At 56.4% G+C, this 25,199-nt stretch overlaps 1 protein-coding gene and 1 long non-coding RNA gene across 18 annotated transcripts in view; one reads left to right on the top strand and one right to left on the bottom strand.

Annotated features, from left to right (window-relative positions):
• Window positions 1-2,726, bottom strand: part of LOC138916082 (uncharacterized) — a 42,439-nt gene extending 39,713 nt beyond the window's left edge. The window contains exon 1 of the long non-coding RNA XR_011422754.1: window positions 1,371-2,726. This is a non-coding gene — a long non-coding RNA (uncharacterized lncRNA). The remainder of the gene's footprint in view (window positions 1-1,370) is intronic.
• ENDOV (endonuclease V) lies at window positions 585-25,199 on the top strand. 17 transcript variants are annotated; one of them, XR_011422750.1, is made up of 10 exons: window positions 585-2,917; window positions 3,285-3,456; window positions 9,124-9,258; window positions 9,485-9,524; window positions 10,580-10,692; window positions 11,863-11,931; window positions 12,271-12,390; window positions 14,825-14,898; window positions 15,757-16,162; window positions 24,404-24,662. XR_011422750.1 is itself a non-coding variant. In XM_023651850.2 (10 exons), the coding sequence occupies exons 1-10, from the start codon at window positions 2,688-2,690 to the stop codon at window positions 24,421-24,423; spliced, it is 1,041 nt and encodes a 346-aa protein (XP_023507618.1). In that variant the 5' UTR covers window positions 585-2,687; the 3' UTR covers window positions 24,424-25,199. The 17 variants fall into 17 exon arrangements, 12 of the variants coding, with proteins under 12 accessions (XP_023507618.1, XP_070081924.1, XP_070081930.1 ...); XR_002811286.2 differs by having other exon boundaries at window positions 12,271-12,399; XM_023651850.2 differs by having other exon boundaries at window positions 12,271-12,399; window positions 15,757-15,815; window positions 24,404-25,199.

The following is a 25,199-nucleotide window of genomic DNA, read 5'->3' as shown; positions in this document are numbered from 1 at the left end:
TCCTTTCCAAAAAGAAAGGCTCCTGCGGGAGAGAAGCTGCAGTGCGGAACTGCAGCTGGAAGAGAGGTACTGGCTTACGAAGGGGGACCTGCACTCCGCAGCCAGACTCTCCTTCCGCCTCAGTTTCTCTTTCAAGCACCAATCCCATTTCGTCAGTATCTCATCACCAATCCTAACCTTCCCCTCCCCACGTCCTCCTCCTCAGTCTCGGTTCCATTCAGTCATTCGTCTAGACATTCCCCATTGCACAGGTCTTCCTGCTTTCAGCCCAGGCAGAAACAGTCACTATGTTGGTGGTGACTTACCGGAAAATGTTCACAACTGAGCACCATCTCCTCTTTAAGACCTTACTGAGTGTGTAACTTATTTACCTTCGTTAATGGCTATAGGGTTTGTTAACTGAGACAGTCATGAGCTATTTCTATTATTCCTACAGGCAGTTCCAACCTAGAAACAAACGTGCAGTGGTAAACAATCATTGTGAAGAAAACATCAGGTCCGGGGCCGGCCTGGTGGTGCAGCGGTTAAGTTCACACACTCTGTTCGGCGGCCCAGGGTTCACAGGTTTGGACCCCGGGCCCGGACCTATGCACCACTCATCAAGCCATGTTGTGGCGTCCTACATATAAAGTAGAGGAAGACTGGCACAGATGTTATCTCAGGGACACTCTTCCTCAAGCAAAAAGAGGAGGATTGGCAATAAATGTTAGCTCAGGGCTAATCTTCCTCACCAAAAAAGAGAGAACATCAGGTCAAAGGGCCCTGTGTGGTGGGTAAAGCCACCCACCTCCAGCCACGTGGACAGTGCACTACCACATCTCTGCCCTAATAGGATAGGTGCTAAGTGTACGGTTGCTCTGTCACTTGGGCCTGGAGAGAGGCTAGATGGGAGGCGGAAGGAGGAAACCTGAGGCCTGGAGCTGAATAACAATCCCTCTAAGCCACGATTCGCATTTATATTGCTTTCTGCATTTTCTAATCCCTTCTGGTCACTAATGAAGCTTATGCTCGAGCATTATGAATCCCGCTTCCAACTGGAAAAACAAACACCAGGAAAGTGCTTTCCCCCACAAAGAAAATGCTGGCAGAATTCACGCCTCATCAGACTCTGAAGCGCATTCTGGGGACAGCAGGACCCTGCCTCCTGAGGAGGTGGGAGTATCTCGGGAAGCCACCCAGGGCAGGAGCAGAGAGACCAGAGGGCAAGGGTCCTGGCCAGAACACCTGCACAGGGCCCAGGACTTACAGATCCTAAAACAACCTGCCCTCCTTGCCTTCACACAGTGCAGGTAAAAATGTGAGCGTGGTGCCTGCTGTGCAACGGCTGCTCAAGAAATGGTCCCCATTCCCTCTCCCAGCTGAAAACTCACCATCTCTCAAGGCTCCCCCAGTGGTCAAATGCCGTAAGAAGCCTTTCCTGAATCGCAAACTCTAATCCTCGTCTTCCATATTTTCCTCTTGAGATCTATATTCAGACTACATCACTTATCCATATACTTCTCTGAGTTCCCCTGGGAGAATATAAACCACGGATGAAACTGCTGCACGTGGGCCTGGCTGGCTGCTCTTCAGCACCGCAGAGGCACCAACCTCTTCCTACCTCAGGACCTTTACACATGCTGTGCCCTTTACCTGAAATGCTCTGTCTTCCTCGCCCTTCAGGTCACCTCTTAAATACCACCCCTCAGAGAGGACTTTCCCACCTACAGTTTAAAGTAGGCTCCAGTATTATTCTCTCCGGAGCGCTTAGCACAAGTGCAGTCACACCCTGAGCCAGCTGTAATCCCAGCATCCAGCACAACGCCCAGAACGAAGAGACAAATATTCACGAAATCGAGGAGCTCCAAGAAGAGCCAATGTTCCAGAGCCAGTCCGTGTTTGGTCTGGTGGGTAAGGCTTTCTGCCCAAGAGCCACCCGGCGGAATTTGTGCGTCTGCCGGGCTAAGGGCTGTGTCCTGCCCTCAAACACTTCAGACGGCCACTGAAACCGGAGTCAAGGTGCCGTGTAAACGGCAGATGCTCCGGGACGGCCTTAGGGACACGCTGCCCCAAAATGTGGCTGGCACCTTGGCACACTGAACATCGTCAGCGGAAGGAGTCTGAGAGCACGGCGGAGGCAGGAAGGTCACCTGCTCGCCCGCCTCTCCCTCTGAATCCGCCAGGTGGAAGGTCCGCTCCCGGTACCAAGAGGAAGGGAGACGTCCATATGGCCAGTGTCGGGGAATGCAGGGCGGGGAGGCGTATGAGCAAACCCTGCCGGGCCTTCACCGCTCACGACCCCTCCGTCTTGCCAATTCTCCACAAATTCATTGTTTCTTTTTCTAAAAGGTATAGAGCTTCCCGCTCCGGTCTTCGGGTCTTCATTCTCCGGTGAAGCCTCCGCGTCTAGGGAAAAGTTCAGCAAACGTGCATGCTTCTCTCCCGTCCATCTGTGTCAGCTGAATTTCCAGACCCGCGAGGACCGCAGGAGGGGACAACTTTCCTCCCTCCACGCAGGCCCCCCTGGCGCGGTCGGGGAAAGGCCGGCTCTGCCTGCCGGGACGGGGCCGGGGCGGCGGCCGGCAGGTTCGGTCAGCCGGTCCATCGGGCGCGGAGCGGCTGGCGGCTGCGGCCCCTCGGCGGACGGCGGCGGCCCGGCTCCCCTGCGCTGCTAGTCCTCCCGAGGGCGGCGTAGGAGGCGCGGCTGGATGCGCGCGGGTGCCCTGCGGGGCCTCCGGCCACCAGGCGGCAGCGTCTGCGAAGCCCGACGGGCAGGCCCGACCGGCCCCACCGAGCGTCGTCATGGCAACGAAGGTCGTACGGCGCCTGCGCGCGGCGCATCCGGAAGTGACAACACCGGAAGGGATGCACGCGACTGCGCCATGGCCCGGGAGGCGGTAGGGCGGCCGGCGGAGGAAACTTTCTCGCTCTGGAAACGGTAATGGGGTCGGAGAACACGCAAGACCCCGGGGCAGGAGCGACGCGGCTCCCCGTGAACCTCCGACCTCCTGACCCTGGCTTTGAGGCCGCGGGGACCCGGGGCTGCTTCCGGCGCGCGGGCGGAAGGGCCTTCGGGAGTTGTAGTCCGCGGGGTCAGCAGCGCCCCGCTTCCGGCGCCGGGTCTGGGGTTCCCGGGGAGGCGGGTGAGACCGGGAAGGGCCCCGGGGTCGGAGGAGGTGAGACCGGGAGGGGTCCCGAGAAGAGTGCCCACCCCTGGGCCTGGGTCTCCGCGTAGGGGGCCGCAGCGGGTCCGCGGGGTGGGGGAGCTGGGCGGAGCGGCCGGCTGGACGTGTGTCTGCCCTCAGGGAGCAAGCCCGGCTGAAGGCCCGCGTGGTGGACCGGGACACGGAGGCGTGGCAGCGGGACCCCGCCTTCTCGGGCCTGCAGAGGGTCGGGGGCGTGGATGTCTCCTTTGTGAAGGGCGACAGTGTCAGCGCCTGCGCCTCCTTGGTGGTGCTCAGCTACCCTGAGCTCGAGGTAACTAACCCTCGGGGGACGCTGGCCAGGAGCGCCCCGCTCGGGCTCGGGGTGCATTGGTGAGAGATGCGGGGCTCCGAGACAGGAAACACTGCGAAGGTAGAACCTCGCTTCTCCTTTTGTAAGATTTCGTTAATAAATTGGGAAGCCTTTGAAGAAAAAAGGAGAAAGGGCAAAAACTAAAGGAGACTCTGTGACTTAAGTTTGAATTAATTCATGATCTTTACCTCAAGCCAATTGTCATCTTGGGGTCCCATCTCAGTGACCCGCAGCAGCGCACTCTGAAGTGGCCCAAGCTGGAGTCTTTGTCTTTCTGGGCACCTCACCTCCAGTCACACACTAGCTCCATTTTTCCTGCCTCCTAAATATTGCTGGAATCTGTCTCCTTATCTGCACCCCCGCTGCCCCTTCCCTGGCTGTGGCACCATCACCTCTCCTGTAGATGCCGAGCAGAAGCTTCACTGGGCTCCCTCCCTCCAGGATTGTCCTCATGGTCCCTTCTCGATGCTACCAGCAGAACAATTTTCCTAAAAAGCAGATGTGACCACATCACCGCCTAGACCACTTTTAAGACTCTTCAGTGCCCATCCCGTGACCTCATGGTAAAGGTCACACTCACTGACGAGGCATAGAGGCCCTTCATGATCTGATCCCTGCTTAATGCAATGCTGTAGGCCCAGCTCTCACATTCCTCACCCACTCCCCACTCCCGCTCCCGAGGACTTTGGGCTCTTCACACGCACCAAGCTGTCTCTGTCTGCCTGACCTTGGGGTGATGTTGCCTCTCTTGGAATATTCTTCATCTGGCTAGCTCTCACTTGTCTCAGGTCCTCCAGTAAGGGCTTCCTCATCCTGCAAGACCAGGAGTTGCTCTCAGCGCCCTTCTTTCGTCTTTATCATGCTGGAATGGAATTGGCCTGTCTGTCTCCCCTACCAGAATGTAAACTCTACGATGGTAGGAACCATGTTGTCTTGCCCACTGATTGTAGCCTTGGCCCTAGCTCAGTGCCTGGCATATAGAAGACACTCGAATAGATGCGCCAGTGAATGAACAGTATGCCCACGATCCATTTGGAGTCAACAGCTCAGGAAGCATTGGCTAAAGAAGAGCTTGACAAGGAAACCTTTGCACTGCAGCGTTTGCCCCCCCTGCTCCTCTGCCTGCTCACAAAGACGGCCTCTTCCTGCTTCAATGTCTTTGTGCTTTGCTTGGAAGGCCTCTTTAGTCAAATTCTGTAAACATGTGCTGAGTGCCTACTGTGTGCTAAGAACTGGATATAGGGTGGTGAAGGAATCAGAGCCCCTGCCCTCAGAGGGCCCCTGGTCCATTTGTAGAGTGGCGTTGAGGGTGGGGCACAGACTCAGGAGCCAGACTGCTGGGGTTCCTACCAGGGCTCTTCCACCCCCACTTAACCTCTCTGGGCCCCCATTTCCTCTTTTGTAATGGGGATGGTGACGACAGTATTGATACCAACTCAGAGTTGTGATGAGGAGTAAATGAGATCCTGCATGGAAAGCAATAAGCATAACAAGCACATGGTAAGCCCTCAATAGATAAACGTTAGCCACTATTAATTCCTAGGACGACTTGGCACATTTCAAGACCCAGTTCGCATATTCCTATCGCACTGTACCTTCCCCAGCTGCAGAATTAACCACCCCCTCATCTCTGTCCTAGGCCTCTATCTTATTCATGTGCTATTACAGCACTTCTCATGTCGGATTAAAGTTACCAGTTTACGTTGTCTTTCCCACTGACTGTAGGTTCTGGAGGCGGGGTGATGTATTTGTTTTGTAACCCCGGCACCAAGCAAAGTGTCTGCTCTTTGGATGTAGTCAGCATTTGTCGTCCTGTGCCATGGAAGCTTAGACTAGGAAAGGATCTTGGAGGAGTCTGGCCCAGTGGCTCCTAAATGCCCTGCGATGGGTCTGCACCATTAGAGTCGCGCAGGAGTATATTTAGAAATGCAGATTCCCTGGGAAAATCCATAGAGGCAAAAAGTAGATTCGTGGTTGGCGAGGGCTGAGGAGTGGGGTGGATGGGGAGTGACTGCCAATGGGTACAAGGTTTATTTGGAGGATGATGAAAATATTCTAAAGTTAGATTATGGTGATGGTTGTACAACTCTGTAAATATGAAAAACGTTGAATTAATACACGTCAAACAAGTGAACTTTATGGTAGTAAATTGTCTCTCAATGGAGTTGTTTTAAAAAAATATAGCTTGCAGAGCCCCATCCTATTTACAGAAAAAAATCTCCCGGTGTATGTGGCCTGGAAATCTGCCTTTTTAAACAAGCCTCCCTGTGACTCTGAAGCAAAGCCAGGCTGGGAATCACTGGTCCACCTTTCACGCAGCAGGAGTCTTTTCCTCAGCATCCCTGACAAGTGATGGCCTCACAGCGGAGCCCATTCCACAGTTGGACACCTGGTTGGAATGTTCTTTTCCACACACAGCTGAAATTTACTTGTTTGTGATATCGATTCTGCCTTCAGGCAGCAGAGCACAGAACAGACTGTCTCGCCTGCTGCGTCATCGCTTCCGCTGTCTGAAGACAGCTGTGTGCTCTCCTGTCTTGTCTGCCCCTTCCTGAGTCTCAGTGACCTGGCCTCCAGCTCCTTCACTTGCTGCTGCCCCTCTGGTGTGCCCGCAGTTGCTAGGGTCCGTCTTTAATCTGTCGCGCGGAATTGAACTACTCAAGTGTAGTTCAGCCCGAGTTTGGTGGGCCTAACACATTGTTTCCATGAACGCCGCCTAAAACGCATCAGTTGTTAGGGGCGCTGCGTCGTCGACTTAGGTGGAAATTTGCAAATCCTCACAGAGATTCGTGACTGTCCACCTCATGCCCACGCACTAAATACACAATTGATTTTTTCTTTTCCCAGATTTTTTATTTGAAAATATGTAACCCTACTGAAAAATTGCGAGACTAATACATAGAACCCCTGTGTACCCTCTGCTTAGATTCCACTCTTGCTGGTTTTGTTGTATTTTTTCTGCATTTGTGTACTGAATGGTTTGAGAGTGCCTCCCAGAGGTGGTGACAGCTCACCCCTGAGTACATCAACAGGCCTGTCCTGAGCGCGACATTCTCCTACACAAGGGTGGTGTCATTGTCACACCTGAGAGAAATCACCATAATCACATAAAGTCACCTGAATCCCATTCCACACTGCATGTCCCCAGTGGCCCACGTCTGTCTCTGAAGGCTGCTTTGGTTTGGTGTTGTGACCGGTAGGGTCCCACAGAGATTCTGTGTCACAGTCGCTGCTGCCATTGGGCCTTGTTTACTGTGGGGTCTGGTTTGTCCAGTTTGCTGCCTGTTTTCTTGACTCTTTTTTTCATTGAGATACATCTTGCATCGACTGTCCAGGTCAGTGTGCCCGAGTTCACAGTTGGCTCTTTGAATACGTGCGGTCAGAGCTCCTTTTATTTTTGGAAAGCTTCTTGGATTGTGGTTTTAAGTATTAGTTCTGTTTATTAGATCAGCTCCATAGTTTGTTTCTCTTCTTCAGTCATATGTTTGCTGGGTTTTCTGTCTTTGCAGTTTTTTTGCCCACTTCTGTCCTGAGTTTTGAATTTCTGCCTTGGGGTGTTCTTCTCTGTCTACTGTCAGTTTAGCAATAGTTAACTTTCCTCTCCTGCACGACTGGTTGGGGGCAGCATTTCATCAGCTGACGACTTCTGATTATTGCCGTCTGAATTCCTGTAGGAGCTTTGTGCAGTCGTTCACTGTTCATTTTAAACGGTATTCAAACATAATTGGAGGGCTAGGGCTTTGGATGGCTTATTGGATTTTTTAGATCATGAGGGACAGTGAAGTGTAGTCGCTGCAATAAATGGTGCCCTCTTCTGAGGCGAAGACAGACAGTGTGTCTTCCGATTCCTTGATACTCTTGTTTCCGAAGGACCTTACACTTCTGGCCTCACTCTCTGCACCACTAGCCCCCACGGCTCACCTGCTTCTCCCCAGAAGCAGCGTCTTCCCAGGGAGGCTGCCATTGGCCCCATGTACTTCCAGGCCTTTTCCTTCCGGTCCCTGCTGGCCAGGGTTGCCCACGGGGTCTCATTCCCTCAGCTTCCCCACCATTAGGACCTGCCACACCCCCCCTCACCCCGTCCCGGCCTTTGCCCAGTGCGGTGCCTGGAGCTGGCTCTGCTGGCTGGGCTGTTGATCTCCCCACGTAGGTGCACACTGATGTTTGTAGTGGGCTCGTCTCCTGGTTATGCCGTGGGCATGGAGTGTGGGGGAGGTATCTCCTTGTGGATCTCTGGTTTCTGGAGCTTGTTCAGAGAGCTTCAGATGTAAGCAGCCACTGTCATCCTGTGAAAACTCAGGGCACATTTGAGCTTCACGTGTGTTCCTGTAAAAATCCTGTCTATGGGGTTTGGCACTCCCCCTGCTGGGTTCACTGTGAATCCAGTTCTCTGGTCTGTCATCTGAGTGGACCCTGCCCACTTAGGGTAATTGGCAGTTTGATAAGTTTCCTTTGAGTCATTGATGAAAATGTTGACGGGACAAGCCCCCATGCTAATAGAGAGTAATCCTTTCTCCTAGGGACGTGTGGTTTTGACCCAGCTTCAAGGGGAGGGTGGAAGCTGTGATTTTGAAAGCTATCAGTAAGCGTTTGGGGGTGTTCAGTAGCAATCCAGGATGTCTGAGGGTTCTGGGGAATGTGTGCCTAGCGGGAAACACGTCTCCATCTCAGGCCGGTCTGACTCTGAGGGACCCCAGGCTGCCGTCACTGTGCTCTGAGCCGGTCCCTTACCGTTCTAATCAAGTGCAGGCAGGGCCACCCTCTTCCCTGCGGTGTTAGGGACTTTTCAGTTTGAAGACCAGTCTCTGCCAGAGAAGCCCAGAGAAAGGGAGGCAGGTGTAAAAGCTCTCCGGGTCCCCGGCGGTTCCAGGCAGCCCAGCCCATCCAGACCCCTGCCTGCAGACTTCGTCCCTCAGGCCCTTGTCCTCCTCTCCTCCCAGTTTGCACAAGGCCCTCTAGTGCCTCACCGATGTCCCGGGGGCTCCGGCACACCGTGGCATCTCCCCTTCTCTCTGGGATTATTCACAGTCGCAGCCGCAGCACTTTTCTTTTTAGACTCTCCCGTCCATGGGAGCCCTGTTCTCTTTCAGGCTGTCTAGCTCTGAGATCATGCCTGTCCCTTTCTGCATTATTTGAAATCTCTTTTTGTAAGCCTGGGGCTGCCTTTCTTGCTATGTAACCTCTATGAAGACCTGGCCTTTTCTTCCTGGAGGCCCCTTCTAATGTAAAACCACGGCATCCTGGTGTCGTTTCCCATCACACTCCGCTCAAGTGCTTCTTGCGCTTTGTCTTTTTTGAGCCTCTGAACAGCCCAGAGCCGGGGCACGGGGGGCGGGGGGTGGCGGGCTTCAGCTCTAATTTACAAAGGAGGCAGCCTGGGACAGACGAGGGTGGCCAGCACCTTTACATGTCAGCAGGTTGAACCCTGCTGCCGATTTGCAGGGCGGGTCACCTCGTCCTTTTGCCTCCCAGGTAGGTGAGGCAGGAAGTAGGATGAGGGGTGGGCCTGGGAGATGGAGAGGGAGTTAGCGTTGGAAAGGATTGAAGGGTGAAGGGCTGAGGGGGTGCACAAAGGCAGGTGGCAGGGGAGGCAGGTGGCCCTGCCATGACCTGGGTGCCTGGTGGCAGGTGGTGTATGAGGACTGCCGCATGGTGAGCCTGACGGCCCCCTACGTGTCGGGCTTCCTGGCCTTCCGAGAGGTACCCTTCCTGGTGGACGCGGTGCGGCGACTGCGGGAGAAGGAGCCGTGCCTCATGCCCCAGGCAGGTACCCCTACTCGGGGAGGGAAGGCCTCTGCAGGCCACCGCCACCCAAGCCTCGTGAACTTCCTGGAGAAGATGTCCTTTTGCCTTGAGGAGAGGGATAGGCTTTCCAAAAAGCTGGAACCTGGAAGTGGTGGTCCCACCCCTCCTCCTGCTCCTGGACACTCCGGCCTGTTGGGTGAGGGGCAGTTCAGCTGACTGTGACTTTGTCTTTTGGCTCTTCCAGGTGCTTCTCGTGGATGGAAATGGGGTGCTCCACCACCGAGGTATTCCTGCTCCCAAGAGACAGGGCCCGGGAGGGCTATGGGAAAGAGACCAAAGGGGGGGGTGGTTCTGACCCGGGCCCCTCACAGAACGCTGTGCCCCTACCCCAGGCCCTCTGCTGCCAGCCTGGCTCTGACAGCTCCTTTCTGGCCTCAATTTCCTTATAAGGACCTCACCAATAAAGAACCCCTGCTTCTCTTCACCCCTGCCTCTTTCCTGCCTGCCCCCTAGGCCTTTCCCAGCACGCTGCACTGGCCCAACTCAGGTGCCACCACCCAGTTTGAACCTGCCACCAAAAGTCACAGGACCTCGAGCTCAGCTGACCTGTCCCACCAGCGCCCTGGCTTGCGCCCTGACATACCCTTACCTGAAACTAGACAGGCACAGACAGGAGTGCCCATTCCCCAGTGATGCCTGGAAGCCTGTTCCCTCCTGGGCACGAGAACTTTGGCCTGGGGCACACGGAGGGGGAGAGAGGAGCTGTTCTACCCTCACATACAAACCGGAGGGAGGGGAGCAGAGGGAGCCAAGAAGGGGTGGCTTTGGGCCTTTCGTCTGCTACCCTGGAAGCCTGTGGATCCAGAGGCAGAGGGTGGACATGTTCCACCCTGGATTCTCATGCAAGGCCAGCAAGCCAGTCCTGCGCTAGGCCCCCAGTCACTGCAATGTGGGCCACCTGGCAGGAGCCCCAGAGTATGTATGTTGGGGGAGTAGGGGACAGAGACACAGAGGCCTGACGGCGGCCACAAAGAGAAGAGGATGGAAGGTGCCAGAAAATGAAAGGAGAAACGGGGTGATGTGTCATGAACACACTAGTTAGGCCTCTATATTGTCTGAGGGGAGGAGGTGTCCTCCACCCCGGCCTGACCCCCATGAAGTCAGGGCAGAGGTCAGGCTGGGGCTCGGTACTGTCTCCCCCGGCCTCGGCCAGCCGACAGGCCTCTGTTCACTTGGGGAACCCGGCGAGGTCTTGGTTTGCCCCCAGTGGCCATGCCCTCTCTAGGCTGCTGGGCTCACTGCCCCTCCGCCCCAGCCTCATCCTCCTCTGCCCTTGCAGGCTTCGGGGTGGCCTGTCACCTCGGCGTCCTCACAGACCTGCCGTGCGTTGGGGTAGCCAAGAAACTCCTGCAGGTGGATGGGCTGGAGAACAATGCCCAGCACAAGGAGAAGGTGAGGGCTGGGCCTGGGGGGGCATGCAGGCTCAGGCGCAAGCACCTGGGACAGCCCCAGGGATGGAGGACACCGGAGACTGCCCTGCTCTGGGCCGGCCTTTGCCTGCTGACACTCCTCCCCGTCCTGGGGTTTGGGATCCCTGACCTGGCATGAGGAAGACCCACTTTTCTCTGGCACACCCTGTATGTTCCCCGTGGGTGGTGGGGCTCAGAGGGAGGCTCAGGAGCCTCCTGGAGCACCTTCTGAGTGCCCTCCGGCCTCCTGAGTGTGCTCACTCTCCCGGCCCTCCGGCCTCTGTGCCTCTGGACGCCCCACTTAGGGGCGTGGCCAGTGGTTACTGGGGACAGGACAGTTAGGAGCCTGTGCCATGCTCCGTACTTCCCTACCCCCAGCCTCCAGGCCCTGCTCAAGGGGCCACCCGGCCCACCTGGGAGCTTCCCAGCCCCACCTTATCCCGCATGTCCCACCTCTGGGCCCCTGCAGCTGGCACTGGGGATGAGATACCCCACTTGAGAGGGCCTGTGACACGCCCGGCTTTCCCACTGGACAGCAGACTCTGGACAGAGATCACATCTGTCTCATTCCTCTGGGCAGTCGGGTGTCTGCATGGAGCAATTGTTTATTAGTTGACAGGGACCTGAGACCCAACTCAGGTGACCCTGCACCCACTCAGTGGGCTAATCCCCACTCCCCCCAAAGAAGTTTCTTGAGTTGAATCAAATGTGCCCAAATTCTTAGCAGGAGAGAAAGTGGCAGGAAGTAAGTGGCCTTGGCATGGGTTCTGGCCCATTGGCCTGAGAGCGGCACCTGTATGTCCCCCAGCCTGGCACCTCTACCCACCAGCACTGTGGCTAGCCAGGCTGCTGCCTCTTCTGCAGGCACCCGCTTTCTCCGCTGTGGAACAGGGAGGAGAGAGCCGAGCTCCGAGCCCTTGTCAGAGCGGGCAGTGCCCAGGTCACGGGTCCACTCGGGATGGGCTGGGATGGGATGGGGTGGGTTGTGAGCACGGCCTTCAGGCTGGTTGGCTTTGTCTGGGCTGTGGCCACATGCAGGGTCGCCCCTCCCTCTCCTTGCCCCTTGGCTGCTCGAATTTTATCAATGAACAGCCCTGCCTTCAGCCCTTCACCAAGAAAAGATATATTCCAAGTCTTTTGTCCCATTTTCCAGATACAACTTCTGCAGGCCAGAGGAGACTCATTTCCTCTGATGGGAGGCTCTGGGACCATCCTGGGCATGGTGAGTGGCCAGGGGCCTGTGCCCCACCATGGCAGGCCCTTCAGCCAAGAGTCAGGAGTGCCCTGAGTCAGCACCCATGTACACTTGCCCTTGCACACGCCCCGGACCCCATCCACCTCTCCCCGTCTGGCTGACCCAGAGTGTGCCCCGCACCCCTAGCTGTGCTGAGGGGGCCTCTGGGCTGCATCTTCCCCTCCCTGCACCCAGGATGAGCAACAGGAAGGTGCCCCGAGGAGGCTGCAGGTACCCCTCAGCCCCCTCCTGCCACCAGGACATCTCTGTCCTCTAGCCCTCAGGGCTTGTCCCCCCGGCACCCTGACCTCGCCTTCCTTGTTCCAGGCCCTGAAGAGCCACGACCACAGCACCAAGCCCCTCTATGTCTCTGTGGGTCACAAGATGAGCCTGGAGGCGGCCATGCGCCTGACCCTTGGCTGCTGCAGGTTCCGGATCCCAGAGCCGGTGCGCCAGGTGGGTGGGCCACCGGGTGGGTGGATTGGAGCACACCACCCAGTCTTCCCTTGCACCAGCACTCATGGGAGAGCCTGCTTGGGTCATGCTGGGCCCTGAGGGGTAGAGAGAGACCAGAGGATGCAGAGATCCCAGGAGCTCATCCTGGGCTCTGCCCTGCCTGGGCCCTGGGGTTCACTGTGCTCCTGCGCCCAGCCTCTCAGTCTCCTGTATTGAGTACCAGGGTCACCAGGAGACTCAGGTGACATCAGCGGAGATGGCAAAGTATCCTGCCAGCCCCCAGCCAGCCCCTCAGGGCCTGACTGCCCAGCTGTCCTGGAAGGGAGTGGCCATCCTGGGCTGGGGAGGGCCCTGTAGGGCCGCTGGGCAGCCCTGAGGAAGGCTTGTGTCAGCACCAGGGACATCAATCGGGAGACTTCAGGGTGTGGCCACACCAGGCACCCAGCACCTAAATCAGGGCCCTGTCAGATTTGGCTTCACAAGCAAAGGCCCTGTGTGCAGCTCGGAGGAGCCAGGGAGCCAACCTGGACCGGGGGCGCTGCTTTCTGCAGCCCAGCATTGGAGCCGGGGCTGCTGGCTAAGTGCTGGTCTGCTGTGGGATAAGAGGGCAAAGTGCCTAGAGACCTCCCTGGTGCCTTGGGCTCCCCGTCTCCCGCCTGTGCTACATCAGTTCAAGGTGACCCAGCAGAGGGGCCACAGGCCAGACTCTCCCGAGAACCACTCTGCCCAGCTCAGCACCAGCTGGTGACACCAGTGGAAAACTCAAGGGCCCTGGCTCTGCTTCTCCCACCCCGGGGAGCCCCACTGCCATGCTGCCCATGCTGGCACCTCCTCTGGGCCTGGGGCCTTCCCCGGCTGCTGGTGTGCAGGGCGGCCTCCAGATGGCAGCAGCAGGCTGCCCGTGGCTGCCTCTCAGCCCCTGATGCCAGCTGTCCTCAGGGCGGTGAAGGGCCGAGGCCTCTCCGGTGGCTTCTCAGAGTGGACTCGCTCAGCAGCCGCCAGCCTCAGCCTCCCTCTCTCCCCATCCAGGGCTCTGCTGGGTTCATGAGTGTGTGTGTTCTCAAGCCTGTGACGTGTGTCCTGGCCCCCAGGCGGCCTTTCCTCCTCCATTCCCACCCACCTGTGCAGCCTCGAGGAGAAAACCCAAGAACTCTCCCCAAGCCCTCAGAATCAGGGACTCTGTTGTGCTGGTACAGTGGGGCAGGTCCCTGTTGTCCCCTCCACGCCTCACTTTGCCCCAGAGTGGGCACTGGCCCCATCCTTGCAGGTGAGGGTGTAGCCTCTGAAGCTCCTTGAGCACCTCAAAGGCAGGCGGGGGCTATGTATCCAGCCTCAGAGAAGAGGCTGCTGCCTTCCTGGGCCTGCACGCCTAGGGGAGGAAAGCCAGGGGCCCACAGTCCCCGGCACTTCCAGGGGTGGGGCGAGGCCCCTGTCCAGCAGCACCGGCTGTGTCTCGGCCCATCTTCTTCTTGGCCTGCTCGCCTGTCAACACTTCGCCGTCCTGACTCCACCTGGAAGCTCCTAGGAGAGGATGAGAAAGGGGGTTAGTGCTTGCTCCCTCTCTCCATGGCGTCGGTGGGTCCCCCTCCCTGGCCATGAGGGGGCCCTTGGCCACAGGCCTACTACACCCCTGGTGTCAGCTGCAGGGGCAGGCGGGAGGCGCTGTGCTTCACCTCATGGGGTGCCTCCCATCGGAATGTACCACCGCCCACCCTGCACACTGGCCTGCTCACGCTGAAGCAGCAGCCATCTGGGGGCTCAGCCGTTACGTCCTGTGTGTCCGACCTGCCGTCGGGCTAAGCCCATTTGAGCTGGGATCAGGGGCCTTCCTGAGCCAGGCCCCTGGAGGGGGTTCCTGCTCGGGCCTGAGCCTCTCCCCGCGGGTCTGCCCTGATCCCTCTGGCCTACAAGCCCCCTTTCCTTCCAGTGACTTTGGAGAAGTTTCCATAGACACTTCCCTGGGGGCAGGGGTTGCAGCTGATGCTAGTCAGGGAGACAGATGAGCCAATAGTGAGGTCAGACGAGCTGGGCTGCGGAGAGCCCTCGCGGAGGAGGGTCTTAGCAGAGAATCCTTTGGCTCAGGCAAAACCTACAGGAAGCACAAGCTGTAAACCTGACGAAAACCATGTGGCTCCAGTTGAAACATGGAGGGGAACCAGGACTCCCACCTCACCCTGTTCGTTCAGGCCCTTTGGGGACCTGCTGTCACAGGACTTTGGCCAGAGGGCCAGGCATCCTGCTTCCTCCACACTTCTGGGGCTGCTGCCGTTGTCCTGAAGGCTGGGCCTGCGACAGCCTGACATTGCCTCCGTGGGCTTTCTCAGGAGGGAGCTAGAGCTGTCCAGCAGGCTGTCAGGGCGGCTTGTCCAGAGGCCAACTCGGGACCCCAGCCACCACCTCTTACTTGAGCCCTCCCTCTCCTCAGGCTGATATCCGCTCCCGAGACTACATCCGCAGGACCCTGGGAGTCCCTGGGCCCCCCGCCCCAGGGCGAGAGAGGTGAGCGCTGGGGGAGGCTGGGTCATTGGTTAGGGGTCAGCTCAGAGGTGCCCACATGGGCCACTTCTGGTGGCTGAGCCTCTCGCTTCTGCAGCACTGCACTCAGGCCAGGCAGGGGGCACAGAGTCGCTGAAAGGACAGGAGAGTTGAATGGCCTGTGTGGACTCCATGTCCGGTGGAAACCAGAAACCCACTAGGGCTGTCCCCCACCTGCCTTGGCCCACTTACCTGTAAGCTATGGAGGTGTGGGCTCCAAAGGGCATGGGAGGCAGACGGACCATGTTTGTTCCTGGCTCTGCACGACCAGCTGTGTCACCTCCACGCTCAGCCTCACTTTCCTTGTCTGCGTGGCAGACGCAGTAAGTCCTGTCTCCCGATTCTCGTGAGAGAACCTAGCTCGGAGAGTCGCCTCCAGGAGTGCCTGGTTATTTACTGCTGACACCACCTTTCCATAAGACAGGTGCTGTAATCCACTTCACAGATGAGGAAACTGAGGCACAGAGCACAGATGAGTGGCAGAGAGGTTTCAGTTGGCAGTTTGGGTTCCAAGCCTGGCCTCCAACCCCCAGGCTGGGAATGGGCCTGCCGTCTCCACCAGGAGTCACTGTGGGCACTTCCTTTCTGCTTCTCTTCCCTCTGAGTCTCAGGCTAGTCTCGGCCTGGCTAAGCTGCTTTGAGAACTGGGGGAAGGTGCACTGGGACCCCTGAGCTCTCCCTGGGGTGGGGCTGGCCAGCTTGAGTGCACGTGGGGCCTGAGGATCCAGATCAGCAGCAGCTTCTGGGCACCATCCGGGGAGCGAGGGGGGCTCCGGGCTGGTTCTGGCATTTGATGCTGCCCCTTCTCGATGTCATTACCAGGAACCAGAAGGCACAGAGGCCAAAGGCATGCCCCAAGGAGGGCTCAGAAGAGCCTGCAGGTGAGGGCAGGCCCCCTGAGGCCCACAGCGCAGGCCCCAGAACGCACCAGAAAGCCCCAGACCCAGTCGCCCAGGAACAGTAGGGTGTGGGCTGGGGACGGAGCTGGACGACACCATGAAAACTCTCAGGCTGCCTGCCGCCCCCTCCAGCTTTGGAGCAGTAACTGGCCCTGGGGGAATCGCCCCCACAGCAGCAGATGGGGTGCCAGGCCCTGAGCACATGGCACGCAGCCCACTGGAGTGGCTGCCCCTCCCGCTGCACCGTTGGTCACGAGGGCTGGGCCAGCCCCGAGAGAGCTCAGCGGAAAGCGTTGCTCACAGAGCAGAGCGGCAGACCTGGCGAGCGTGTGAGATGATTTCCTGGGAGCATGGGAAGGGGATTGAGGGTTCATGGGTTTCTTTTGGGTGTTTTTGTTTTGTCCTGAAAGTACCAGGTGGGCTTGCGAATGCCAACTGCAGGTCCGTCTACAGCTCCTCCTGGGCCATTTCTCCTTCCAGTACACGCGCCGTGGCTTTTTCTGCTTTTGCTTTTGTTCTTTTGTAAACCGCCACCCCCCCCCCGCCCCCCGCCACACTGAACCACCTCTGCCTGACCTGGGAGGGATCCAAGCTGAGGTGGCCGGTGTCGCGCTCAGCCCCTGGCTGCCCTGCCCACCTTCCACCTGCCTGCTGCTGGCACACACCAGGGCTGGGAGGAAGAGGAGAAGAGCATCACCTCAGCCTGGAGAGGCCCAAGAGTGGGGAGTACACGCGGGCAGTGTGGTGCCAGACTGAGGGGCTGGGTGTCAGGCCCTGCAGCCCTGGCCAGGGGCCCTGAGGGTGGGCAGCCCCATCTGGGAAGCTGGTGGAGACCGTGTCCCCAGTGGGTTCGAGTACTCAGAGCTCTCCCCAGATCCTGTGAGCACAGCGCCCTCCCCTGCCAGCTTCCTGCCCAAGAGGCCCAGCCTCAGAAGTCTCCGCTGCGGCACAGCAGCTCTGCCGCACCCCAACTCCGGCCTCTGGCCACCACTTCCCTCTCAGTGTGGGCTGGAAGGCGCAGCTGAGAGGCCGAGGGTGAGGAGCATGGCCCACAGGCCCGGGGCACCCCCAGCACCCCCAGCCTTCCACCTACCAGCTCGCCCCACACCCGCAGTCTCCCTGAGGACTCTGGAATCTGCTGAGAGGCATGAAGAAACCTGTGGAGACCGCTCTTGCCTTTCATTGTGCCTCTCAAGAAGGAGCTGGTCATCATGGTTTGACAGCTTGGGGTGGAGGGAGGCCACGGTCTCAGCGTGCTCTCCATGCCCCCTCTGGTATCTCTCCTTTTGTTCATGATGAGAAGTGAGCTCTCCTCTGGGGCCCGGACCCCTCGGAGAGGCAAAGGGGACAGGTGAGCCAGGTAGTCTGTCGTTTGGGCCGGCAGGGTTCTGTCCCCTTTCCCTCCTCCTGAAGCCCCCTTGTGAGGCGGGGCCGCAAGTGGGGGCTGTGGGGAGGCTGAGCCTGGGGGGCCTGGCCCACTTGATGGCAGTGGCCCCTATTTAGGACATTTCAGTAGGAAGCGGAGCCACCCAGGTGGCTCTGGGCTCCACTCGATGGCCCACCGGGGTGAGCAGGTTCCAGCATGTTCCATAGGTGCCTTTGAGGGAACTCCTGTAGGTGGGAAGGGCTGACCCAGGTTCTGACCTCCAGTCCTGCTCATGCCGCCTCCCCAGAGGTCCGCCCTGGCACCTCTGCTCCTGTCTCACCTCAGTTTACACTCTCCTCCCAGTCCTGGGACTGAGAAAGCCCCTGTTCATCACAGCCGGGGCTGCAGCGGGGGCCTCGGCTCCCCCTCCTCCTCAGCTGGCCCTGGGCCGTCTGCCAGCCCACCCCGGCTCCCAGATGCTGTGCCTGTGGCTTTAGACCCTGCACCGCAGCCCCTGTGGTTTTCGGCTCACCTCTGTGCACGTGTGGTGCTGTGGTGCCCCAGGACCGAGACACACACGTCTGGCTCTTGGGAGAGAAGGGGGAACGCAGCATCCGATGGAGCTCTGAGAGCAGGTCCTCCTGGTCAGAACCTGTTTTCTCCCAGGGGTGTAAACACCTGCTTCATCAGCTTTGGGTGGGATTAAGTGTGAGAATATGCAGAAAGTGGCTTTCCTGGCAGTGGACACACAGTTCCCAGTAAGCGAAGGAAGGGTTGGAGTCCAGCAGCAAGCTGGGCCCCAGAATGAGACAGTGGTCGGGGGAGGGACAGCCTGGCCACCCAGCGTCTGTCCTGTGGAGCCCTGTCTGAGTTGTGAGGGAGCGCAGGGCCATCTTCCTAAAACCCCTGATGGTCACCGGGCACAAGCAGGCCTGGGCGGGGCTCCTCCAGCGGGTCACATGTCGACTAAGTGCAGCCATGGCCTGGGGGCCACAAGGGAGGGGGCAAGAGCTAGTAGTGCTGCACCATTCTCACCCTGGAGCCGGGGCTTAGGCACCCCCCGTACTCGTCCCCAGACCCAGTGAGGTGCGGGTGAGGCAGGTGTGTGGCCCTGGGAGGAAAGGGCCAAAGCAGGACGGGGAGGACGGGATGGGCTGGCCTTGCCCGGAGCAGGGTGTGGGGCTCTGAGCAGGGGAGGTGCTGGCTCCATGTGGCTCCAGCAGTGCCCAGATTTCAGCCCATCCCCAAAGTGCCCATGGGCAGGGGAAGCAGTGACACTTGGCTGGGGCTGCAGGCAGCAGCTGCCTCTTCCTACTCACCTCCTGAGCCCAAGGGCACCGAGCCACCCCAGGTGTGCCCCAAGCCTGGGGCCCAGGTTGCTGTGCCCAGGGTGGCCAGGCCAAGGGCCCTCAGGAGACTCAGCCCCAGCCTGCTGCCTGTGCAGGTCCTGCCAGCATCCCCAACAAAGCTCTTGGCCCTCCCTGCCTGGTGTTCCACAGCCACTGCCCTCCTAACTTCTTCCAGCTCTTTCCCTGCCCAGAGCTCATCAGGACCAGGGGGTGGGGGAATTGGGAGCACAGGATGGAAGGCAGGCAGAGCTGGGTGGGCCAGGCTGCCCTGTACTGACTGGCTCTGGGCAAAGCTGGGAGCCTACCATGGGGATGATGCCCATCCTGCCTCACCAGACAGCTGCACCCTGTGTCGAATGGATGTGGCCTGGAGCCTGACACAGTCAGTCCTTGACAAGGGAAGTGACACGTTTAGAGGAGTGGGGCCACAGAGGCCAGAGTTCATGGCTGTAAGTTTGCCAGGCCATGCTAACTGGTGACAAGAAGAAGCAGGAAGGTAAAGGAGTCTTTGTCTTCCCCCAGGCTCCTCACGCCACCCCAAGCTCCAGGACACAGGTCCTGTGAGGGCTGCACAGGCAGGACCCTGCTGCCCACCCGCCCCACGCCCAGGCTACAGGAAAACTTCCCAGGAGTGCTGGGAGGCTCTGGGTAACGTCCGCAGCACCAGCTCGCGGGGACCCACTTCTCTCTAAGGGATGCACAGAAATGGCCATGGTCTCATACTGTGGTGGGAGTGGGGCTCTGCCTAGAGACAGCAGCTCCTCAGTGACAGAGGGTCAGATGGACCTTCCAGACTGAGGGCATGACCTGCTGCAGGGGCTCCCCCATCCCTCTTGTCCCCTCCCCCTCAGTGAGGAGCAGGCTAGAGCCTGGACGCAGACAACTTACCTGAGTAGTTTAAGTGTACAATTAATAGGTTTTTAGTATATTGAGAATCTTGTGCAACTGTCACTACTATGTAGTTCCAGAACTCTTTCATCACCCCACAGGGAAACCCCGTCCCCGTTAGTGGTCACTCTCCCTTCCCCCCTCCCACCAGCTCCTCGAAACCACTCACTGGCTTTCTGTCTCTTTGGACTTGCTGATTCTGGGGACCTCATACGAACGGAGCCGCACGGTGTGTGGCCTTCGTGTTGGCTTCTCTCCTTAGCGCGGGGTTTGCAAGGTTCAGCCGTGTGGTAGCCTGTGTCAGTACTTCACTTCTTTTTACGGCCACATAATATTCCGTGGTGTGGAGAGGCGTACTTTGTTATCCATCATCTATTGGTGGATTGGGGTGGTTCTGTTTGGGGCTATTAGGAGTAGTGCTGCTGTGAACTTTGATGTGCAAATTTCTGTATGAACTTAGGTTTTCAGTTCTCTTGGGTCTGTACCCAGGTGTGGAAGTGCTGGCTCATATGGTAGCTCTGTTTAACTTTTTGAGCAATAGCCATACTGTTTTCCTCAGTGGCTCTACTTTTCACAGAACCCCACCAGCCACACACAGGGTTCTAATTTCTTCACATCCTCACCAACACTTGTATTGTCCGTCTCTTTGATTCTGGCCATCCTAGTAGGTGTGACATGGTATCTTTTTGTGGTTTTGATTTGCATTTCCTTAGTAACTAATGATGCCGAGCACCTTTTCATGCGCCTCTTGGCCATTTGTCCATCGTCTTGTGAGAAGCGTCTGCTCAAGTCCTTTGCCCTTTTGCAAGTTGGGTGGTTTGTCTTTTGGTTTTTGAGCTGTAACAGTTCTGTGTTCTAGATACCAGACCCTTTTCAGTGATACACTTTTCAGATATGTTCTCCCACTCCGTGGGTTGTCTTTTCATTTTCTTGATAGCATCCTTTGATGCAGGAAAGTTTTTAAATTTGATGCAGTCCAATTTGCCAATTTTTCGTTTGTTGCTATGCTTTTGGTGTCATACTTAGGAAACCATTGCCTAATCCAAGGTCATAAAGATTTCCTCCTATGTTTCCTTCTAAAAGTTTTATAGTTTCAGCTCTTACATTTAGATCTTTGACCCATTTTGACTTAGTTTTTGTATATGGCTGTTTGGGGTCCCTTGCAATTCCATGTGAACTTTAGAACCAGCTTGTCCATTTCTGCAAAAAAAGCAGTTGGAGTTTTGATAGGAGTTGCACTGATCAATTTGGGGAGCATCGCTATCGTAACATAAGGTCTTCCAGTCACTGAACATGGAGTGTCTTTTCATTTATTTAGATCTTTCATTTCTTTCAACAAGCTGTTGTAGTTTTCAACGTACAAGCCTTATACTTCTTTCGGCTAAATTTATTCCTAAGTGTTTTATTCTTTTTTGATGCTTTTATAAATGGGATTGTTTCATTAATTTCGTTTTTGTTGCTAGTGTACAGAAATACAATTGATTTTTGTATCTTGTGTCCTGCAACTTTGCTGTACTCGTTTATTAGTTCTAATTGTGTGTGTGGGTATGTATGGGTGTTTACTTTAGGGCTTTCTCTATGCAAGATCATGTCATATCAAACAGAGATAGTTTAACTTCTTCCTTTCCAATCTGGATGCCTTTTCTTTCTTTTCTTTGCCTGATTTCACTGGCTGGAACCTCCAGTACTATGTCAGGTAGAAGTGGGAGGAGCGGACATCCTTGTCTTGTCCCTGATCTTCGGGGGAGCTCTCAGTCTCTCGTGATGAGTATGATATGAGTGTGGGGTTCTATAGACGCCCTTTGACAGGTTGAAGGAGTTCCCTTCTATTCCTAGTTTCTCTCTGTTTTATCATGAAAGGGTGTTGGATTTGTCAAATGCTTTTTCTGTACCTATTGAAATGATCGTTTTCCTTCACTCTGTTAGTGTGGTGTATTACATTGGTTTTCATATGGTGAGCCACTCTTGCATTTCTGGAATAAATCCCACTTGGTTATGGTGTATAATCCTTTTACTATGCTGATGAATTCAATTTGCTCATATTTTGTTGAGGTTTCTTACGTGTATATTCATAAGGGATATTGGTCTGTAGTCTTTTTTTTCTTGTGATGTCTTTGTCTGGCTTTGATATCAGGGTAATATTGGCCTCACAGAATAGTGAGGAAGTGTTCCCTCCTCTTCTTTTTTTCGGAAGACTTTGAGCAGGATTGGTGTTGATCCTTGTGTAAACCTGAGGTAGCATTCACCAGGGGAGCTGTCCGGGCCTGCACTTTTCTTTGTTGAGCGGGTTTTCGTTACTGATTCAGTCTCTTTCTTTGTAGTTTATGAAGATTTTCTATTTATTCTTGAAACAGTTGGTAGTTTGTGTGTTTCTAGGAGTTTGTCCATTTCACCCACAGTATCTAAAGTGTTGGCATACAGTTGTTCATGACGTTTTCTTTCCATTTCTGCAAAGTTGGTGGTAGCATCTCCACCTTCACTCCTGACTTTAGTAATTTGAATCTTCTTTTTTGGGTCAGTCTGTTGTGAGTGGTTTCTAAGGAGCCCTCTCCCCGCCCCCAAGATGCCCCAGCAGTGACCTTAGCTCAGCCTTGGTAGAGGGGGAGGGCAGAGTCCCCTGCGGGAGTCACAGAGGGATGGGGCTCAATCCACATCTGCCTTCAAGTGCTTCTGGCTCTCCTCAAGCAGACAGGCCCCCAAAGGTGCAAAGCCCACGCCATCAGAAACTAATTGTGGCCCCCCTAGATCCTCAGCTGAGGGTCTGACCTCAGGGGAGCGGGGTTCCAGGAACCAGTTGGAGGACATCAGAGGCAGAGTATAGCCCTGGGCCGGCTGAGCAGGGGGTTAAGCCTGGCAGGGAGGGCTGGGGGGAGAGGGTCTGAGCTTTAAAGGAACTGGAGTTTCAGCTGCAGCCTCAAGGAAGAGAACCCACAGCAGCGTGGAGTGCCATGGGCCCCTCGGCCTGTCTAATGGCCACACCAAGGCCATATCAGAGATGAGATGGAGAGAGAGCATTTCAGCAGCTTGCTGAGAGCCCTGGCCCACCCCAGGGTACTGGGCATGGATACAGCCCAGAGCTTCTCCATGGAGGCCAGGCTTTGGGGAGTGTGCTGCAAGGGTCAGGGTCTGGGAGTGGGCCAGCCTAGGGGTTCCTGTAGAGGGGACGTGGCAGGGTGGTGGGAGGGTGCAGAAGCAGCTGGAGGGGGCCGAGGTCAGGCCTGGAAACCTGCTGGGCAGGGTCATTCAAGAGAGACCTGGAAAGCAGAGGATGTGAGGAGTGGAGAGGGGACTTCGAGGTGGTACGTACGTCCTGCTGACCTCCATCCCTCACCCCCAGGGGCTCTGCTCTGCTCCCTCACCCCAGCACAGAAGGGCATGTGGGGGCCCTAAGTGCCGTGGTGTCTTGGCTCCCTCCTGCAGAACCTTGAAAATAGGGCCACGATGATATCCATCTCTGCAGACCACAGCCCGCCCCAGAGCCAAGAATAAGTCTTGAACCACTCCATCACTCAAGTCAGATCCAAATAGATTTTCCTGTTAACCCAGCAGCCTCTGCGCCCATTCCTCAGGTCCCCACCCTGCCCAGGGACTGGGAGTGAGAGAGGCTCCCACAAGGTGGTTGGCCTGGCCATTGCAGGTCACACCAGGCACGTCAGGATTCCAGGCCTCAGAGACCCCAGCCTGCCCACCCTCCCCTCTCTTGGGGCCACCAGGACTGGAGATATGCAGGGCTGGATGTGGCTCTTTATGATCAGGTCCAGGGAGGATGCCCAGCATGGTCCTAGTTGTCCCAAGGACCCCTCCCCTGCCGCCCACTCTCTGGCCACAGGCATTGGCCTGTTTGAGCCTGGGTCTGAGCCCAGCTCCTCTGCCCTTTCAACCACACCTCCCCCCTCCCCCTAGGCTCCTGGGCTCCCAACCCTCCAGGACCTGAAGGCCAGCCCAGGCTTTAGGGGAGACAGCTCCCCGACTCAGGCCCCTGTCACTGGTGCATGTGCACCCCTCTGGGTCTGTTTTCCTGCCCTCTCCTGGAAGGGTCCCTGAAGGGGCTTCACCTCGGGCTCCGTGGCCTGATGGGAACAGTTGGGGACAAGAACCCAGGGCCCTGGGTTCCAGCCCAAGGCCTCTGTGCTTGCTGGCAGCGGGGCAGGGGGTCCTCACCAGCCTCACCCACCCAGATTTGGCCCAGCCCAGCAGTCCCTGCTGCACTGCCCGGGCCAGGCTCTGCATGGAGTTTTACCAAATTATTAATTAAAGGCACAGGCATGCGGCAGCGCTGACGTCCAAATGAATAGCACGCTGGGTAATTAGGCGAGATGTCTTGGAAGTGATGGAGCATGGCCCGCTGTCCCCAGTTCACCTCCCGGGAAGCAGGAGCAACTTCTTGAAGTTTCCTACCACCACGGGCAGTACTGGGGGCAGGGCAGGGAGTACAGACCAGAAGGGCCAGGGCACGGCTGTTGCTTGTGGGCAGGGCTGGTCCCCCCTGCCTGGTTCCTCCCCACCAGATGGGGAGAAGAAAGGTGGGAGGCGGCCAGTGGGGGAGGGAGGCAGCCGAGACAGACGGGCCACGGTGGGGCAGGGGAGGAAGACCTGGACTCCAGGACGCAGAGGGTCCTGCCCTGGAGGAGGAGACAGTTCCCTAGGCCTGCCCCTGGCTTGCAGGGCCTGATGGAGAGCTGCAAGTGGGGAGCAAGCAGGGAGTTTTTGATTTTTAGTTAATTAAATTTCACTTGTGTTTTTTATCAAAGTCATAAAGGTACCTGGTTTAAATAATCAAATAATTCTGTAAGACTTGTAATGAGAAACCAGCAGCTCCTTACCCACCCACCCCCTCCTTTCCTGATTTCCCCTTCTCAGAGGCAAAATTGTGTTATTTTAATTTGGTGGGGTTTTGTTTTTTGGGTTTTTTTTTTTTTTGGTATTCTACATAACATGCTAATGTTGCTTTTTTTTTTTTTTTCCAGGTTTAGAAATTATCCACTGACTTCCTGCTGTGGGGATTGAGTTTGTTCCTTCACACATAGCCCCTCACACACACACACACACACACTCTTTCCTTCTACTCATCTTCTCATTTTGGTTGAATCAGAATTCCATGTATGCATTATTTCTTTACACATACTATTCACAGCTGAGTAACACATGGTAATTACATCTCCTTTCTTGTACAGCCTCCTGTTTTTCCTGGACTTAATAATTGCCTCATGTTTTGGGTTTGATTTATTTTCTTTGTACCCATTACTTATTTATCCCCAAACTCTGCGATGAAAAGATAAATCTCTTTTTGGTGCGTTAAAAACATTAGGCAAGGGGCTGGCCCCGTGGCGCAGTGGTTAAGTGCGAGCGTTCCGCTTCGGCGGCCCGGGGTTCACCGGTTCGGATCCCGGGTGTGGACATGGCACCGCTTGGCAAGCCATGCTGTGGCAGCCATCCCACATATAAAGTAGAGGAAGATGGACACGGATCTTAGCTCAGGGCCAGTCTTCCTCAGCAAAATGAGGAGGATTGGTGGCAGGTGTTAGCTCAGGGCTAATCTTCTTCAGGGGGAAAAACAATTAGGCCATTTATGAATTTATTTTTTCTTGGAGCCTTTGATAGCCAGCCTCAAAGATGGCCCCCAGTGATCCATGCCTCCTGGGATTTGTGAAGTCCTCTGGCCAGATCGAATCAGATCGGTCTGTGTGACCAGTGGAGATGCAGGAGTGAGGGTGTGTCACTTCTGATACTAGACCATAAAACACATTGGGACTTTTGTCTTGA

The sequence above is a fragment of the Equus caballus genome, chromosome 11, assembly GCF_041296265.1.
Source record: "Equus caballus isolate H_3958 breed thoroughbred chromosome 11, TB-T2T, whole genome shotgun sequence".
In the NCBI taxonomy this organism is placed as follows: Eukaryota; Metazoa; Chordata; class Mammalia; order Perissodactyla; family Equidae; genus Equus; species Equus caballus.
This window is presented reverse-complemented; position numbering and strand designations above follow the sequence as displayed.

Excerpts from the sequence above, each read along its gene's own strand:
- ENDOV (XM_023651849.2), top strand. The coding sequence starts at position 2,688 with ATGCGCGCGGGTGCCCTGCGGGGCCTCCGGCCACCAGGCGGCAGCGTC. Across the intron at positions 9,525-10,579 it reads TGGGGTGCTCCACCACCGAG|GCTTCGGGGTGGCCTGTCAC; the intron begins GTATTCCTGCTC and ends CTGCCCTTGCAG. Across the intron at positions 11,932-12,270 it reads CTGGGACCATCCTGGGCATG|GCCCTGAAGAGCCACGACCA; the intron begins GTGAGTGGCCAG and ends TCCTTGTTCCAG.